Source organism: Cervus canadensis, chromosome 22, assembly GCF_019320065.1.
Source record: "Cervus canadensis isolate Bull #8, Minnesota chromosome 22, ASM1932006v1, whole genome shotgun sequence".
Classification (NCBI taxonomy): Eukaryota; Metazoa; Chordata; class Mammalia; order Artiodactyla; family Cervidae; genus Cervus; species Cervus canadensis.
The window spans coordinates 6794816-6812411 of NC_057407.1; the positions used below are offsets into that span (position 1 = coordinate 6794816).

The window sequence follows — 17596 nt, forward strand, 5'->3', positions numbered from 1 at the left end:
TCCTCTGTCCATGGAATTCTCCAGGCAAGAATACTGGAGTGGGTTGCCATTTCCTTCTCCAGGGGATTTTCCCAACCCAGGGATCAAACCCAGGTCCCCTGCATTGCAGGCAGATTCTTTACCATCTGAGCCACCGAGGAAATTTAGGTTGGCCAGGGTGGAGAGGGGAGGCACTGCCCATTGGCAAATGTAAAGACTTGAGATGAATACTGTCCCCTGTCACTATAATTGCAAAACACCACAGAAAGAATGTACTCTGAATGAACACCCCAGACAAACAGGTAGAACCAGTTCTTTGCGTTGAACAACCGTAAATGCTCAGCAGACTGTTCCTGTGGTGGTGGACAGTTGATGGGGCCCAGCCTGAGCTGCGGGGAGCTTGTTGAAGGCTGTTGGGCAGGTGCGTTCTGGAGGCCTGTTCCTCAAAAGATCAGTCTTGAATAATGAGTTTATTTTACAGCAGGGACTAAAAAGGGCTTGCTCAGTTGTTCTCCAGAGGGTGGTTTCTTTTCTTTTCTTCTTCATTTCTTTTGATTTTTAAAAATATTCATAGATTTGGTAAGGATTTAAGCAGGCGTACATTTTTCCCTGCCACAATTAGCATATCAAAACATTCACATTTCATTCTATTTGAATCTTTTGTCCTCATCGAGCTGTGAATATTTTAAGCAAAAGCACTTCCATAGGATGTATTCTAGCCTTGACAGTTCAATCTGGAAGAAAAACACCATGAGAAAGTTTATAAACTGCGGCTCAGTACTGCAGGGGAGGGGGCAGGAAGTGTGTCAGAAATGGACCCTGTCAGATCCAAGCTGTCTGTGACATGAAAGGATGGGGTGGGAGATGGAGCCAACCTTCAGATCATGTCATATGAGTTTTATCTGATGGGAAGGACATCAGATCCCATGAGACCACATGTAGGTTTGCTTGGAAGTTAAATGGAATCTCAATGATCCTTGGAAAGGAAAAGCCTGCGGGTCATGCGGAGTTCATAAAGTCCTAGTTACAAGCTTGCTGACATTTAAGATCCCTTAAATGCTGCATAAATTGGAAAGTTTTCTAAAATATACAATTGCGTCAGAAGGCTTTTTAATAGTTTATAAACATTATGTCTTATTATTATAATATTAACATATACTTAATATATTCAAGATTTCAACACTTTTGCTACAGTGATATCAAGACGGTACAGTTTTAGCTAGCATACATGAAGATGTTGAAGGACTTCCCTGGTGGTCCAGTGGCTAAGGCTCCATGCTTCCAGTGCAGGGGTCCCAGGTTCAATTCCTGGTCAGAGAACTAGATCCCCCTTGCCACTATTAAAATCTCACATACTGCAAGAAAGACTTGAAGATGCCATGTCCCACAACTGAGACCCAGCACAGCCAAATAAATAAATATTTCTTTTAAAAAAGAGGTTGAAACTTTTAAAGTCCATTATCAGTTAGGAAACTTGGTTGAAGCAACCTGAAGTTACTCTGGTTAACTTAAGCCAAAAGAGAATTGATCAGAAGAGGATCAGGTTCCTCATAGCTGGGTGAGAAGCTAGAGACACAGGCCTGGGCAGGAGTCAGGGAGAACGAGAGCACCACTGAGATCCCGTCCCAGGAATGGTCTGTCTAAGTCTGTGCTGCCTCTCAGTTCTGGTGTGGCATTTAAACCAGTTGACCCTGTGCCTCTGGGTACCCCCTCAGCATTCTGACTGTACTGAGCCCATGATGGGCTACACTTTGTTTAACTTCAACGGGGGAGAAGAGTAGGGTGGGAAGAACACCCCCTTTCTAGCTTCCATAGTTGGTGATGCGGCCTTGCCACTCACCCATCTTGTAATTCCCCTGCCTGCCCTCTCCAGAAAGGAGAGACTTCAAATGCTGGGCAGCTTAAACAGTACAAGTTCATTGTGCAGTTGGGGAGCAAGGCTCAAGGAAGGTGAATCGTAGTTAAGTGAGGCTTGAGGAACAAGTTTTTGGCCTCAGTCAAGGGAGCTCAGTGATGTTGTGCAGATTGTTAGACCTCTGGGAGCCTCTGGGTCCTCATCTGAAGAAAGAGAGTTTTGATCACAACCCCAGCCCTAAGACTCTGCAACCAGAGCCTTCTTTCCAGGAAAAAGATAAAAATATAAATAGGATAATAGAAGCAGACAGATCTCTAAGAAGTGCCTCTTTTAACTTAGAGAATGATAGGTCGAAAGTATCTGAAACACAGATGCGGGAAAGCTGGATTTAAGGACCTCTGCTAGAGAGGACTCACTGCAGAGTAAGGTGTAGGAATGCGTGTGGACCTAGGAGTCAGCTGCACCTTGCTGCCCATGCTCTTTCACAGTTCCGCCCTGTATTTGTGGGCTGATTTAGAGGAAATTCCCCAGACTTGTTTTCTCTTCTGTGAGGTGGAGATAATACTCCTTGACAACACTCCTTGACTGTGATGAAGATTTAAATGAGGTCCCATATGCCAAAGTGCCTGCTGCATAGGAAGCGATCTACTGAGGTTATTACTTTTCCTCCCTAGAGGCCTGGGGATCTGGTTCTAGAACATAATCTTGCTCTCTGAGTCTCCCCTTGGAGTGGAGGGAGTTAAATGGGAATTTAGTGAGCATTTGCCCAATTCAGGTTCACAGTCCCAGGCTCTAGGCCAGGCCCCTTGTGGGGTTTAAAGAAAAACCAGAGTTTGTACTTGCATTACTGAGCTCGCAGGCCAATGTCTCCCGTACCACACTCTGGGAGCAGCATGAGAGAAGAGTTGAGACCTGTGTAATACCAAACTTAGTAGAAAGTCTTTGTTTTACTTTTACATTTTTATTATAAAATGAAACACAGATAACCATATAAAACAAATATATAGTTTATTGAGTTATTTTAAAGCAGCCGCCCTTGTAGGTCAAGATAATACATCTCACCGGCACTCTACAAGCACTCTACATGCCTCATCTCAATGTAACTACCCCCCAAGCCCCCCACAGTAGCCACTATCCTGACTTTAAGAATAGTCACATCCAAAAAAAAAAAAAAAAAGAATAGTCACATCCTTACCTTTCTCTATAGTTTACCACCTAAATGTGCCTCCCTGGATAATATAGTTTATTCCTACCCTCGTCTTTTAAATTTGACAATGTCTGTTGAGTGTTTTAATCTGTAGGTTTCCCTCTTTATCCCTTTCTCTTTCTTACAGTTTATCAATTGAAGGACTAGGCCATTTGGCCCATAGTTTCCTGGGTTTTGCTGATTGAACACTGATCCTGGCACATTTCCACACCTCCCTGTGCCCTCTGTATTTCCTGGCACCTTTTTTATTTTTGTTTTTTGGCTGCACCATGCAACATTCAGGATGCTGGATCTTAGCAGTTCCCCATCCGGGGATCAAACCGGGGCCGCCTGTATTGGGAGAATGAATCTTAACCACTGGACCACCAGGAAAGTCCCACCTGGCACTCCTTATTCTCCCAAACACAATGTCTTCTATAAAGGAGCTCAGTGGCCATATTGTAATTGAAGTGGATGGGAACATGGAATCTTTGGTACATGATTCACTCATAATTGAGATACCATATACCATCTTCTAATTTCCAAAGCAGCTGATTTCCTTTGAAAGAATTTCTACTGATGGACATCTAGGTTGCTTCCATGTCCTGGCTATTATAAACAGTGCTGCGATGAACATTGGGGTGCACGTGTCTCTTTCAGATCTGGTTTCCTCAGTGTGTATGCCCAGAAGTGGGATTGCTGGGTCATATGGCAGTTCTATTTCCAGTTTTTTAAGAAATCTCCACACTGTTTTCCATAGTGGCTGTACTAGTTTGCATTCCCACCAACAGTGTAAGAGGATTCCCTTTTCTCCACACCCTCTCCAGCATTTATTGCTTGTAGACTTTTGGATAGCAGCCATCCTGACTGGCGTGTAATGGTACCTCATTGTGGTTTTGATTTGCATTTCTCTAATAATGGGTGATGTTGAGCATCTTTTCATGTGTTTGTTAGCCATCTATATGTCTTCTTTGGAGAAATGTCTGTTTAGTTCTTTGGTCCATTTTTTGATTGGGTCATTTATTTTTCTGGAATTGAGCTTCAAGAGTTGCTTGTATATTTTTGAGATTAATCCTTTGTCTGTTTCTTCATTTGCTATTATTTTCTCCCAATCTGAGGGCTTTCTTTTCACCTTACTTATAGTTTCCTTTGTAGTGCAAAAGCTTTTAAGTTTCATTAGGTCCCATTTGTTTAGTTTTGCTTTTATTTCCAATATTCTGGGAGGTGGGTCATAGAGAATCTTGCTGTGATTTATGTCGGAGAGTGTTTTGCCTATGTTCTCCTCTAGGAGTTTTATAGTCTCTGGTCTTACATTTAGATCTTTAATCCATTTTGAGTTTATTTTTGTGTATGGTGTTAGAAAGTGTTCTAGTTTCATTCTTTTACAAGTGCTTGACCAGTTTTCCCAGCACCACTTGTTAAAGAGGTTGTCTTTTTTCCATTGTATATCCTTGCCTCCTTTGTCAAAGATAAGGTGTCCATAAGTTCGTGGATTTATCTCTGGGCTTTCTATTCTGTTCCATTGATCTATATTTCTGTCTTTGTGCCAGTACCATACTGTCTTGATGACTGTGGCTTTGTAGTAGAGTCTGAAGTCAGGCAGGTTGATTCCTCCAGTTCCATTCTTCTTTCTCAAGATTATTTTGGCTATTCGAGGTTTTTTGTATTTCCATACAAATTGTGAAATTATTTGTTCTAGTTCTGTGAAAAATACCGTTGGTAGCTTGATAGGGATTGCATTGAATCTATAGATTGCTTTGGGTAGAATAGCCATTTTGACAATATTGATTCTTCCAATCCATGAACACGGTATGTTTCTCCATCTGTTTGTGTCAGCACTGTTTATAATAGCCAGGACATGGAAGCAACCTAGATGCCCATCAGCAGATGAATGGGTAAGGAAGCTGTGGTACATATACACCATGGAATATTACTCAGCCGTTAAAAAGAATTCATTTGAATCAGTTCTAATGAGATGGATGATACTGGAGCCCATTATACAGAGTGAAGTAAGCCAGAAAGATAAAGAACATTACAGCATACTAACACATATATATGGAATTTAGAAAGATGGTAACGATAACCCTATATGCAAAACAGAAAAAGAGACACAGAAATACAGAACAGACTTTTGAACCCTGTGGGAGAATGTGAGGGTGGGATATTTCAAAAGAACAGCATGTATACTATCTATGGTGAAACAGATCACCAGCCCAGGTGGGATGCATGAGACAAGTGCTCGGGTCTGGTGCACTGGGAAGACCCAGAGGAATTGGGTGGAGAGGGAGGTGGGAGGGGGGATCAGGATGGGGAATACGTGTAAATCTATGGCTGATTCATATCAATGTATGACAAACCCACTGAAATGTTGTGAAGTAATTAGCCTCCAACTAATAAAAAAAAAAAAAAAGAAAGAAATTTAGAGAACATACCTCCTCACGCAAAAAAAAAAAAAGAATTTCTAGGAAGGCTTTATTTTAGATGAAGTTTACATTGCAGTTCTTACCAACTGACTCATTTTTATCACTCATGCATCTTTAGAATGATATATCAAAGATCAAATCCCAGAAATCACATTAACCTCTGGGTTATGCAAAAATTAGTTGTTCAGTTTTTCAAGTCTGTGGTGTCAGTAACAGAAACTGTGTGTTTCTGATATTTGTTTTGTAGCATTCTTAAACTGTTAAGGCATATGTAGCTCTGCAAATTCATGTTCCCACTTATGTCAGCCAGGAGAAGAAAATATGGAGAAACTATAGTTTATCGGAAAGAGTTTGGGAATAGGCTCTTTTAATCAGTAAGTGTTCTCCTTAGCTAAATGTGTTCATGTGTACCCTCATGGATGTGGTAGTTTCTAAGGAATTTGTATGCAACTCAATACATATAAACTACATGTGGAATATAATTTAACGTTTCCTCAGTGAGTCACGATCTTATACTGCCTTACAACCATCACTATGGGTGATTTTTTTAAAATGATTTATTATTTTATTTGTTGACTGTGGTGGGTCTTTGTTGCTGCACACAGGATTTCTCTACTTGTGGCAAGCTAGGGGCACTCTTCGACTGGGTCCAGAAGATTGAGATGATAAAATGCAGGTTACTGTGTGTTTTGCTAGAAAATATTACCCAGAATCTTCTCATAAATCCTAGTTATTACCACCTTCCATTCATTCTGTTAACATATTTTCCTAGCCTCTGGCTAAGCACGAAGTTTAGTTGCATTTTATGAGTACTCAACAATAGAGAAGAAAATAATATTTCTACATACAGTTCACTGTTAAAAAGGTATTAAAATATCCCATTGAAGAAACAATAGAAAATAAAATTGAGGTTAGGGACTCTGACAACCCTGCTTTTTCGTATGCCCAAACTCCGGGAGTTGGTGATGGACAGGGAGGCCTGGCATGCTGCGGTCCATGGGGTCACAAAGAGTCGGACACGACTGAGTGACTGAACTGAACTGAACTGAAGCCTCCAATGCCTGGGTGAGGTCCTTTAGGGGTGGAGAATTAATACATTCTGGGGAATAAACTAATGAATGAACACATCTCTGGTTAGCCTGTAGGTGTCCATAATCCACAGTTTATGCCTCAAAATAAATTTCTGAATCCTGAAGCTTGCAGACTCTCCCAAATAAATGAGAATGGATGGATAGATAGATGACAAATACAGGAAATGCTCTGTATTGTTTATCACAAGATTGAGTCAGAATCTCCGCACTGTAGGTGAAAGAATGCAGTTGGTAAGTCTGGGAGGATCACGACAAACTGGGAAATTCTTCAAGAGATGGGAATACCAGACCCACCTTACCCGCCTGAGAAACCTGTATGCAGGTCAAGAAGCACCAGTTAGAACTGGACATGGAACAATGGACTGGTTCCAAATTGGAAAAGGAGTATGTCAAGACTGTATAGTGTCATCCTGCTTATTTAACTTATATGTAGAATACATCATGCAAAATGCCAGGTTGGATTAAGCACAAGATGGAATCAAGATTACCAGGAGAAATATCAATCACCTCAGATATGCATATGACACCACCCTAATGGCAGAAAGCAAAGAGGAACTAAAGAGCCTCTTGATGAAGGTGAAAGAAGAGAGTGAAAAAGCTAGCTTAAAACTCAATATCCAAAAAATGAAGATCGTGGTATCTGACCCCATCATGCCATGGCAAATAGATGGGGGAAAAATGGAAGCAATGACAGACTTTATTTTCTGGGGATTCCAAAATCACTGCAGATGGTGACTGCAGCCATGAAATTAAAAAACACTTGCTCCTTGGAAGAAAAACTGTGACAAACCTAGACAGCATATTAAAAAACAGAGACATCACTTTGCTAACAAAGGTCCATCTAGTCAAAGCTATGGTTTTTCCAGTAATGTACAGATGTGAGAGTTGGACCATGAAGAAGGCTGAACACTGAAGAATTGATGCTTTCAAACTGTGGTGATGAAGAGTCTTGAGAGTCCCTTGGACAGCAAAGAGATCAAACCAGTCAATCCTAAAGGAAAGCAACTGAATATTCTTTGAAAGGACCAATGCTGAAGCTGAAGCTCCAGTACTTTGGCCACCTGATGGGAAGAGCTGACTCACTGGAAAAGGCCCAGATGCTGGGAAAGATTGAGGGCAGGAGGAGAAGGAGACGACAGAGGATGAGATGGTGGGATGACATCATCAACTCAATGATCTTGAGTTTGAGCAAACTCTGGGAGATAATGAAGGATGGGGAAGCATGGCGTGCTGCATGGGGTGGCAAAGAATCCGACAGCACTTAGAGACTGAACAACCCAAGTCTGGATTTTAGTCCTGGCTCATCTTTTCCTGTAGGTGGCGCTAGTGGTAAAGAACCCTGCCTGCCAATGGACGAGATGTGGGTTCCATGCCTGGATTGGGAAGGTCCCCAGGATGAAGGCATGGCAACCCACTCCAGTATTCTTGCCTGGAGAATCCCCACAGACAGAGGAGCCTGGTACGCTACATTTCATGAGATCGCAAAGAATCAGACACGACTGAGTGACTTAGTACACATACACACACACGGATTAAAATTAGACAGATATCAATGAAAATTAAAAAAATAAAATGTGTGCCTCTAATAGCAAATGTTACACAAATCAATGTGATGATTTCTGTTATACTAATTTTTATTTTTACAATAGATTTATAATGTTCTATATATTCTACAGCTGAGCTATAGAATAGCCATGGCTTATCTTAGAGTTTAAAAATTCATAAACATGTACTTCTTTTGTTTAGGTTCTAGACTGGGGAGGAAAATGCCCCAACCACATCCATCAGAGATAAGCATGTTGTTGTTCAGTTGTTAAGTGGTGTTTGACTCTTTGCTACCCCATGGACTGCAACACGCCAGGCTTCCCTGTCCTTTACTATCTCCTGGAGTTTGCTCACATTCATGTCCATAAAGTCGGTGATGCCATCCAACCATCTCATCCTCTTCTTGTTAATTTTCTTCTTTCTCTGAAACTTTGGCTCACTGAGAATAGAGAAGTGTGTGAAGCCCATCTCATGAAGTTGAGTCATGATGGGCCCATCTGTATAACCTTTGCTGGGCCCCTCTGATTGGCCAGTGAAGGAGAAAAGGGTGAATTCCTGAGCCTCAGTGTCCCCGGTTCTCCCACCTTAGCGAGCCCCCAGTCACTTGCTTTGTCTTAAGCAATCTGTAGTTTCTACTTCTCCATTCTCCTTTCATTCCTACAGGCCATGCAGGACGCGCTGGCAGACCTTCCGGAATGGTATGGGATAAAAGGCATGCAGGCCCACTGGATTGGGGACTGTGTGGGCTGCCATCTGGACTTCACGTTAAAGGTGATTGAGCAGGAGCATCTGCAGCGGTTCATGCTCACAAACCCCCTTCTGCCGCTCTAGACCTCTTTTTAGAAAAATAGGTGCCTGTATTCATCACATAAATCCTGGAGGAAAGTATAGCACCTTTCCCAGGACAAATAACATTGACAGTTGTTATTGATTCTTGGACAGAGGAGCCAGGAACTGGGGAAGGCCTCTTTCTGGGCATGCTTTGACGTCCTTTGATGGGGACCCCCAAGTAGGCCTGGGGGTAGGCTCTGGGGAGGCCTCCTGAGAGAGGAACTGTGGCCCTCTTCTCTCTCCCCCTGTCTGCACCTGCCTGGGACCAGGCCCCCACGTGCCTGCTGCTGCTGTCCCCGCTGCCTGGGATTGAGGAGGGGTGGGAACGGGATGTGGGCTGGGGAGCACAGCAGCCCAGAGTGGGGACTGAGAAATGAAATGACTCTGCCTCTCGTCAGGTTGATGGGCAAGTCACAGGAGAAAAGCTGAGCGCCTATACAGCCACCCCCGAGGCCGTTTATGGCGCCTCCCACGTGGCCATCTCTCCCAGCCACAGGCTCTTGCATGGGCACAGCCCTCTGAAGGAAACCTTTCGGAAGGCCCTCATCCCTGGCCAAGGTGAGTCGGCAAGTTAAGGTTAAGACGGGGGCGTTATGCCTTACATTTCAGAGTTCACAGTCCTTTCACATATGTCATCCCATGTGATCTGTTCCTCTCCTTGGCCTTACTTTATGTGTCGATCTTAAAGAGTGAGGATCAGAAAGAGCCTTGAAAATAAGTTACTTTGAGTCAGTAGCTTCTCCGCTTCTTAAGTTTTTGTTTGAAAGTTCAACTCTTTCCCTTTAAATATAATCTAGATTCAAAGCTCTTTTCTGATAAGAATAGAATCTTGTGCTTAATTTATAGTCTCATCATCAAGTAAAACTATACTGACAAGGACAGGAAGGAAGCCAGTGAGAAACAGAGGAAACATTTCAATAACTTAATTTTAGTGTTTCTTAAGGATTCACAGAGTGATCTGAGCAGACCAGCAGTCTGGTCTTTAATGAATGAATCAAGCTGACTTCGAATTGGCATAGCAAGTGTTGGTCAGTGAGGATGAGAAGTGCCTCTGCATTAGTCTGAAGTCCAGGGCTGCAAGTCACAGAGTCCACCTCTGGATAACCCAGAGGAAAGGGGGAACATACTGGAAAACTGTGGGGAAGAACCAGTCTGGAAGAGGACTTGGACTAGTCAGCCACATGGGTTGGGGCAGCAAGAACGAATAATGTCTTAATACCATTGACTGAGGGAATCTGCTCTCACCTTGCCATCAACACTTGGGGCACTTGGTTTAAGATTCGTCCTGCAGAGAAATGTGTCCAATTGGTACAGCTGGGGACCCTGGCCTCTGTTGGCCGAAGGAAGGCCAGGTACCTTATTCCTTGATAGCCCCCCAGGACTATCATCCGTGAGGAAGGGATAGCTCTATAAAACTCAGGCTCTTACCAGAGGAAGGGGTCTGAATCCTGGGCAGGCAAAAGGAACTGCCCTGTAAATTAGAAGTAGGTCTCAAGAGAAATGTAAACATTTCTGTAAAAATCACAGCCCACTTCACTTTTCATAGACTATAAGCTTCAACCCAAGGCACATAGTCTGAATTATTGCAGGTCTGTTTAAGTTACTAGATTAATAAACATTTTTGAATGATAATATAGTTTTGTGTGTTGTGTTTTTTTTAAATAATTGCTATGCATAGAATAGCCAGAAGGAAAGACTTCCTGATCAGATGGAAAGATAAACAGTGTTGCCCCAGCTTCTCTCTGCTTAAGACTTCTAATTCTTAACAACAGTAGTACTCAGATCAGTTAATACTTACTGAGAGCTGGCTGCATGCTGAGCCCTCGGGGACGGGTAGGTGGCCACTCACAGTCTTGCCTCCTGGGAGGCTGCAGCAGAGGAGACCCAGATGCGTACGTAATTCACGGGCACAGGACAGATATCACTTGGTTTCATCTCTTTGGTTGTTCTATATTGAAATAAAGAAAAGACTCTTTTAAGATTTCAGTGTGTGCTTCTGAAGTCCAGTATAACTCTGTTTTATTTTCCATTTATTCAAAAGAAAAATTGGATTCTTTTCAATGGTTTAAAGGGAAAACTCATCATTTTTACTCTCATGAGCATTTTGAGATTTCTTGAGAGCTATGGCAGTGGAATAATATCTAAAATTGAAAAACTAAAAAATGTGAATCTGACCTTAGATTCCCCCTCCATGCTTAAGTTGGGGACATAAATTAACATGAAGTAATAGCAGTAGGGGATTAACTAGCTAATAAGTTATAAAAGATAGAGTTCCTGCCATGAAAGGTACTATATGAACCCAGAACATTTTCACATGTAAGAAATTAAGAGGTGATTTTAGCATGTGCAAGTTTTCACGGTCATGTGGGTACCAGCACATCTGACTTGGCCTGATTGGTTTCCTTTTGGCGCTGAATGGCTTATTTGCTTGGTTCTCCCCTCTTTAGTAATTTCTGAACTAAATCCATATGGAATGCTCTACTTGGCTCTAAATTTTCCAATTCTAATTTTCAGAATGGAGATATTCTTTTTGCAGATGCCAGTTTATTCAAAGTCTCTAGATTAATTTGCATGTCAGACCTCTGGATATTGACCTGTGGCCTCAGTCATTTACGGTCAGTACAGTGCTTGAGTGTAACGCGGTTTTCCCGAAGGTGAATTAAAACTACTGCATGGATATGGATTTATGCCTCCTTTGGCCTCTGAGGTCACATTTTAAACCTGAGCATCTCATCACTAGTGTCATTTACCATTGCCAACTGGCTCCGTTCAGACAGGTGCCTTGGTTTTCCCTCAAATATCTGGTTTTCAGGACAAATAAATATTAAAGCAGTGACCACTGCAAGTCATGGTAGCACACAGTTGTGATTGAATTTATTACTTGCATGAGCTTAAATTCTCACACTCGAGTTCCTACAGTTGCTGAGTTGGTATCTGCATACGGGCTCCTGAGTTCGCACAAGATGACCAAGGTTCTGATCCCAGATCCATCCTATGACCAAAGAAAGTTGAGTTTTCTCAGCAGCACAGGTGATGGGGCTGTCAGGCAAGGTGGTGTACAGACGGAGTCCTGAGGGGCTCTGAGGAGGAGTATGGACAGGGTGATATTTGAGCGTTAGAGCGGAGGCAGGAGAGCTGGCTCCCCCAGTAGTGAGGTGGGAAGTGGTGAAGACCCTGAAATAGTGGCCATCAGGATGGGAGGGTGAGGATAGCTCTCAGAATTATTTTTTTAGAAGGCTCCTCGGACATCTCCCTGATTTTTGGCCTGGCCGACTATGTTGCTCATGTTTTTGACTAAATGTACTGTTTTTGCCCAACATCCTGTAATTGGCACAGATTGCTTTAAGAGAGCGACAAGTAACGTCCCTCTCTGTACAGATCCTGAAATTGAGTGTGTTTCCGCAATCATTGACATTGTCTCCTCTTCTCAGTTGACTACCTCTGACTTAAGTTGTGTTATGTAAGCTGTGACTTGATAGGAACTAGAAACCATAAAAAGCATCAATGGGGGAAATATTGTCAGAGTTCTAGACGCTGTTCTGTTTTTTTCCTGGAGTCTTTTTCTTACACTCCTGATATTAAAATATGCAAACCCTGGGGCTTTGGAACCATGCATTTCAGCTCTGAGTCACCGATGGTCTACACAATGCATTTTTTGCCAAAAGGGTAAATGAGGTCTCTGTAATAAGTGGCTTAGGAACCCTGTCTTTGTTGACACATTAGAGAGAGGCCCCAAAGCTTCGAATAATTATGGCTCCCTATTGCCTTGCCCTGTCTCCGTAGAATCGGCGTGGGGGTGGGACAAAGGGCCAGGAACAGAATCCTGTGAGTAGTAGTTTGCCCCTACCAGCATCCTTTCAGTTCAGCAGGTGTTGGTAGATGCTGTGCGGAGGAATGCTTCTGTGCTCAGGTAGCCTGGTATAAAGCAGATATAAATAGGTTTCTTTGCTTCCAGACTTGTCCTTGTCTGTGCTGAGGTGCACTGGGATTGTCACAGGGGAACGTCAGGCGACTCTCCTCACACTTGCTTGACCGGGGCGCCCTGTTTCCACAGAGATCCGGGGACCTAGTTGCAGGCAACACCACTCTGCTAAGCACTGAACAAAAATCCCTGGTCTGTTTTTCCAAGGGGCATGAAAGACCTGCCTTGTTTGCAGTGGGGGCCCTGAGAGAGAGGGCAGCTTCTTGCCTAGAATGTTTCCTTTGTAATTACTGACTGTTAAGTTAGTAATCCTTTGTGTTTCCTAAGGCCTTGAGTGGTGATTTAACCCCTGTATGAACTGCTTGAGTCACTTGGGATTTCTCCCTGGCTTCCTGCTTCATGTCGCCGGCACATGGCTCGTGAGAAATGTGGCGAACGCCAATCCTGACCAAGAACTTCAGATCTTAACTTTCGTTCTTTCTGAGAAATAGGTTGTGACTTCGTAGAGCAGGCACGTTGCTATAGGGCATTCATTACCAATCTGCCCATATGTAAATTCAAATATTAACTTTTTTTCTAATTGCAAAACAGTCACAATAGACTTTTAGTGGGAAAATGAAAAAAAATCCAACCCTTTAATCCATACTCTACTTTTTTCCTTATTTTTCTGATAATGACTTTATTGATATATATTTCACATACCATAAAATTCATCTATTTAAAGTGTACAATTCAATGGTTTTTTTGTATCTCCACAGAGTTGTACAACCATCACCACTATCAATTTTAGGACATTTTCATCACCGCCCCCCACACAGAAATCCCATACCCTCTAGCACTCAGGCTCAATACCTCCTATTTCCCCAGCCCCAGGAAACCACTGATCTACTTTCTTTCTCCACGTCTTTGCCTGTTCTGGACATTTCATATAAATGGGCTCACATGGTATTTGTTCTTTTTTGACTGGTTTCTTTCACTTAGTGTAATGTTTTCAAGGATACAGTGTTGTAGCATGTGTCAGTACTTCACTCCTTTTATTTCAGAATAATACTTCATTATATATACCACATTTTATTTATTCTTTCATCAGTTGATAGACATTTTGGTTTCCACTCTCTAGCTAGCTGCTATGTACCTTTGGTACAGATTCTTGCGTGGATATATGCTTTTATTTCTTCATATATGTATCTAAGAATTGAGTTGTTGGGTCTTATGTTAATAGTAACTCTATATTTCACTGGTTGAGGAACTGTCAGACTTTCTCAAGGCAGGTGCTCTATTTTACATTCCCAGGAGCAGTGCAAAGGGATCCAGTACTCCACATCTTTGCCAGCACTTGTCACTGTCTTTTTTGTTATGGTCATGCTAATGGGTGTGAAGCATTATCTCTCTGTGGCTTCAGTTTGCATTTATCTGATGACTAATGGTGTTGATCATCTTTTCATGTCCTTATTGGCCATTTACATATCTTCTGTAGAGGATTATCTATTCAGAGCATCTGCTCAATTTTTAATTGAGTTGTCTTTTTATTCTTTACTTTTGATAGTTCTTTACTATCTAGATACAAGTTTCTCATCAGGTATATGATTTACATAAATGTTCTCCAGTTCTGTGAGAATTCTTTTCTCTTCTTGGTGTCCTTTGAAGCTTGGAAGTTTTAAATTTTGGTGAGAAGTTTTAAATTTTGGTGAAGTCCAATTTATCTATTAATACTGTTTCTTCTGTTGTTTTTGCTTTTGGTGTCATATCTAAGACACCATTGCCTAGTCAAAGATCATGAAGGTTTACATCTGTGTTTTCTTCTAAGACTTTTGTAGTTTTAGATCTTATATTTAGGTTTTTAATCTATTTTTAAATTAAGTTTAATTTATTCTTTTGCATGTGGTCATACATCTTTTAAATTCATGTTCCCACACACACTTATCCTAAAAATCAGACTGCTCCTGTCTTTTTTTTTTTTCATTTTTTACTTAATATGATATCAGAAAATATTTCTTAGTTTTTAGGCAGGCTTGTCTTTAATCCATGCATAATATTCTATCAACTCAATGTTCCATAATATTCTAAATCTTCCCTATCGTGTTGAATATTTGGCCTTTTTCGTGTTTGGGCTATTAGGGAGTTCTTTGCCTCTGTAGAATTACTTCCTTAGAAAACAGCTCCCCCCCCTCAAAAAAAACAAAGAAAAAAACATCCCCAAGAGTGTGATTTTTTTTGGTCAAAGTTTATGAACCCTTTTTTGGTTCTTTTTTATGTGTTGCTTTTATTGGTTTCTGAAAGGGCTATATCAGTTGAGAGCGTCTTATCCAAATGACACACAAATTTCAGTGCAACTTCACAGTGATGGTACCCTTCTAATTTTATTTTATTTTTCTATCTTTTGGCTGTGCTGGGTCTTCAGTGCTACGTCAGCTCTTTTCTGGTTGCGGTGGCTTGTCTTGTTGCTGAGCCAGGACTCTCAGTAGTTGTGGCCCGAGGGCTCAGTACTTACGGCTCATGGGCTCTAGGGCACAGGCTCAGTAGTTGTGGCACATGGGCTTAGTTGCTCCGCAGCAGGTGGGATCTTCTCAGACCAGGGATTGAACCTGCATCTCCTGTATTGTCAGGCAAATTCTTAACCACCAGGGAAAGCCTTGATGGTACCCTTCTAAAAGTTTTCCCAACTTAGCAAGTAAAAAGTAATACTTCAAGATCACTTTCCATCTCTCTTTATAAAAATTACTTTGTGTTTTTAAAAATCTAAGTAACGTGTATATTACATGAAATTTCAGAGGGTACTAACAACAACAATGACTGTAGCCTCCGCACCCAACCTCTTTTAATAATTTGGGGAACATGTTACCCAAGATGTAAGTTTGGTGGCTTGACAGAGTCCTAGAAAACTAGTGAGTCCAAAGAAGTTTATTTCTCGCACACGTGAAGCACGGAGTGGGTATGACAAGTCTACTCCTGAGGCGGTCAGGCCGAGGCTCTTTCTTTTGCCCTGCTCGGCCCCTCTAGGATGTCGCCCTCATCTGAGCGTTCTCAGTTGCTCTGCATGTCATCTGCATTGTGGGAAGAAGGGGCGGGGGAAGAGGGCAGCCCCTTCCCTTTGCAAGCATGTCCTCATGTTCTTCTGCCTGCATCCCACGGCCATACCTGCTAGAGGGCGGCTGAGCAGCGCTGTCTTTAGCTATGCGGTCTTGTGTCCAGCCAAACATCCTGTTGCTGAATCAGAGGGCAAGACAGACACCGGGTCAGCTGGCAGCCTGTGCCCCAGCAGAGATTTGTGGTCTGTTTGGATAGTTATCTTCTGTTTGGATAATTCCAAATTAAGTGTTTTGTTATGACCACATAAATATCGGTCATCTGAGCCAAATATACTCTGATTACATTTTCCTTTTTCCATAACTTTCTATTTTTCCTGAAGTTCATCTTGTTCTCTCTCTCTCTTTTTTTTTTTTCTTCATTTGTTTTTTGTTCTTTGAATTTCTGATTGTCTTCCCACGCCCTCCCAGAAGCTCTTTAAAACTCCTTTCAAGTTTTCTACATATTCCGGTCTGTCAGATAATCTGCCGGTCCTCTTTTTCTCCCTGACGATGCTTCCTGGGGCTCTCTGTCCTGCTCACATGTCACCTGGTCCTTCTCCCGGCTCCTTCCACACATCTGCCATCCTGGGAGTCCTGTCTGTTGCTGCTCTGCAGATGTCCCTGCCTTCTTCTCTTTGTTGAATTCCTTGTTTGTTTCCTGGATTCCATGTCTGTCTCTTTCTTGATTTACCCCTTCCTTTCGCAGGGCTTCCCTGGTGGTTCAGACGGTAAAGTGCCCGCAATGCAGGACACCCGGGTTCGATCCCTGGGTCAGGAAGATCCCTTGGAGAAGGAAATGGCAACCCACTCCAGCATCCTTGGCTGGAAAATCCCATGGATGGAGGAGTCTGATAGGTTACAGTCCATGGGGTCTCAAAGAGTCGGACACGAGTAAGCGACTCACTTTTTGCTGGACCACGGCCTCTGGTATCTCCTTAGAAATGGATCATGAGAAGGAACGTTTTGTCCTTGTATGTGTGAAAATCGGATCTCTGCTCATTTTCCCCTTTCCTAGCCACTTCCATCTTTAAGTGTTATGTTTTAAAATTCCAGATATCTTTTATTTTCACCGTAGATAGATTGTTGGTTTTCTCTTTCTTCTGTATACTTGAGGTACTTTTCTAAAGAATAAGGGAGGTGGTAGAAACATCTTTCCTCCACCTTCTGGAAAGCAAAAGTGCCATTTTCACTTCTTTGGTGAGGAGCACGAATGAATATTCTCATGTATTTGTTTAATCTTTTGATTCTCTACTAGTGTGAATTATCTGTTAATACCTTCAAAGAACAAATTCTATAATAATTAGCACAAAACACAGAGGTTCTAAAGCTTCTTTTTCTCACTTGTCTCCTCTGAGACGCGGAGGGTGTTAGAGCCCCAGCTGACGGGCCTCCACCGTTGTTTGCCCTCATTTTCAGATTGCCTGACGCCCGTGACGGCTGTGAACATGCTCACCCAGCAGGAAGTCCCGGTCATCATCTTGGCCAAAGCTGACTTGGAGGGCTCTCTAGATGCAAAAATAGGTGAGTAGCTAGTAAAATGTAATCAGGAGAATGTCTTTAGCAGGCTTAAGATCAAAATACTAGCCTGGAAGAGCTGGCTGTATATTCCATGATCTGTTTTGCCTCTTTGTAAAAATGAGTGTCCCTTCATATCATTGTCTCTTAGTTAAAGCATTGCATTTTGAAAACACATTGA

The 17596-nt window shown here is 42.3% G+C and overlaps 1 protein-coding gene across 1 annotated transcript in view; it reads left to right on the forward strand.

Moving 5' to 3' along the window:
- Window positions 1–17596, forward strand: part of LARS2 (leucyl-tRNA synthetase 2, mitochondrial) — a 147113-nt gene that overhangs the window by 80144 nt on the left and 49373 nt on the right. Inside the window, exons 8-10 of the mRNA XM_043442179.1 lie at window positions 8743–8850; window positions 9309–9468; window positions 17317–17421. Coding sequence (XP_043298114.1) covers window positions 8743–8850; window positions 9309–9468; window positions 17317–17421 — 373 coding nt within the window. The remainder of the gene's footprint in view (window positions 1–8742; window positions 8851–9308; window positions 9469–17316; window positions 17422–17596) is intronic.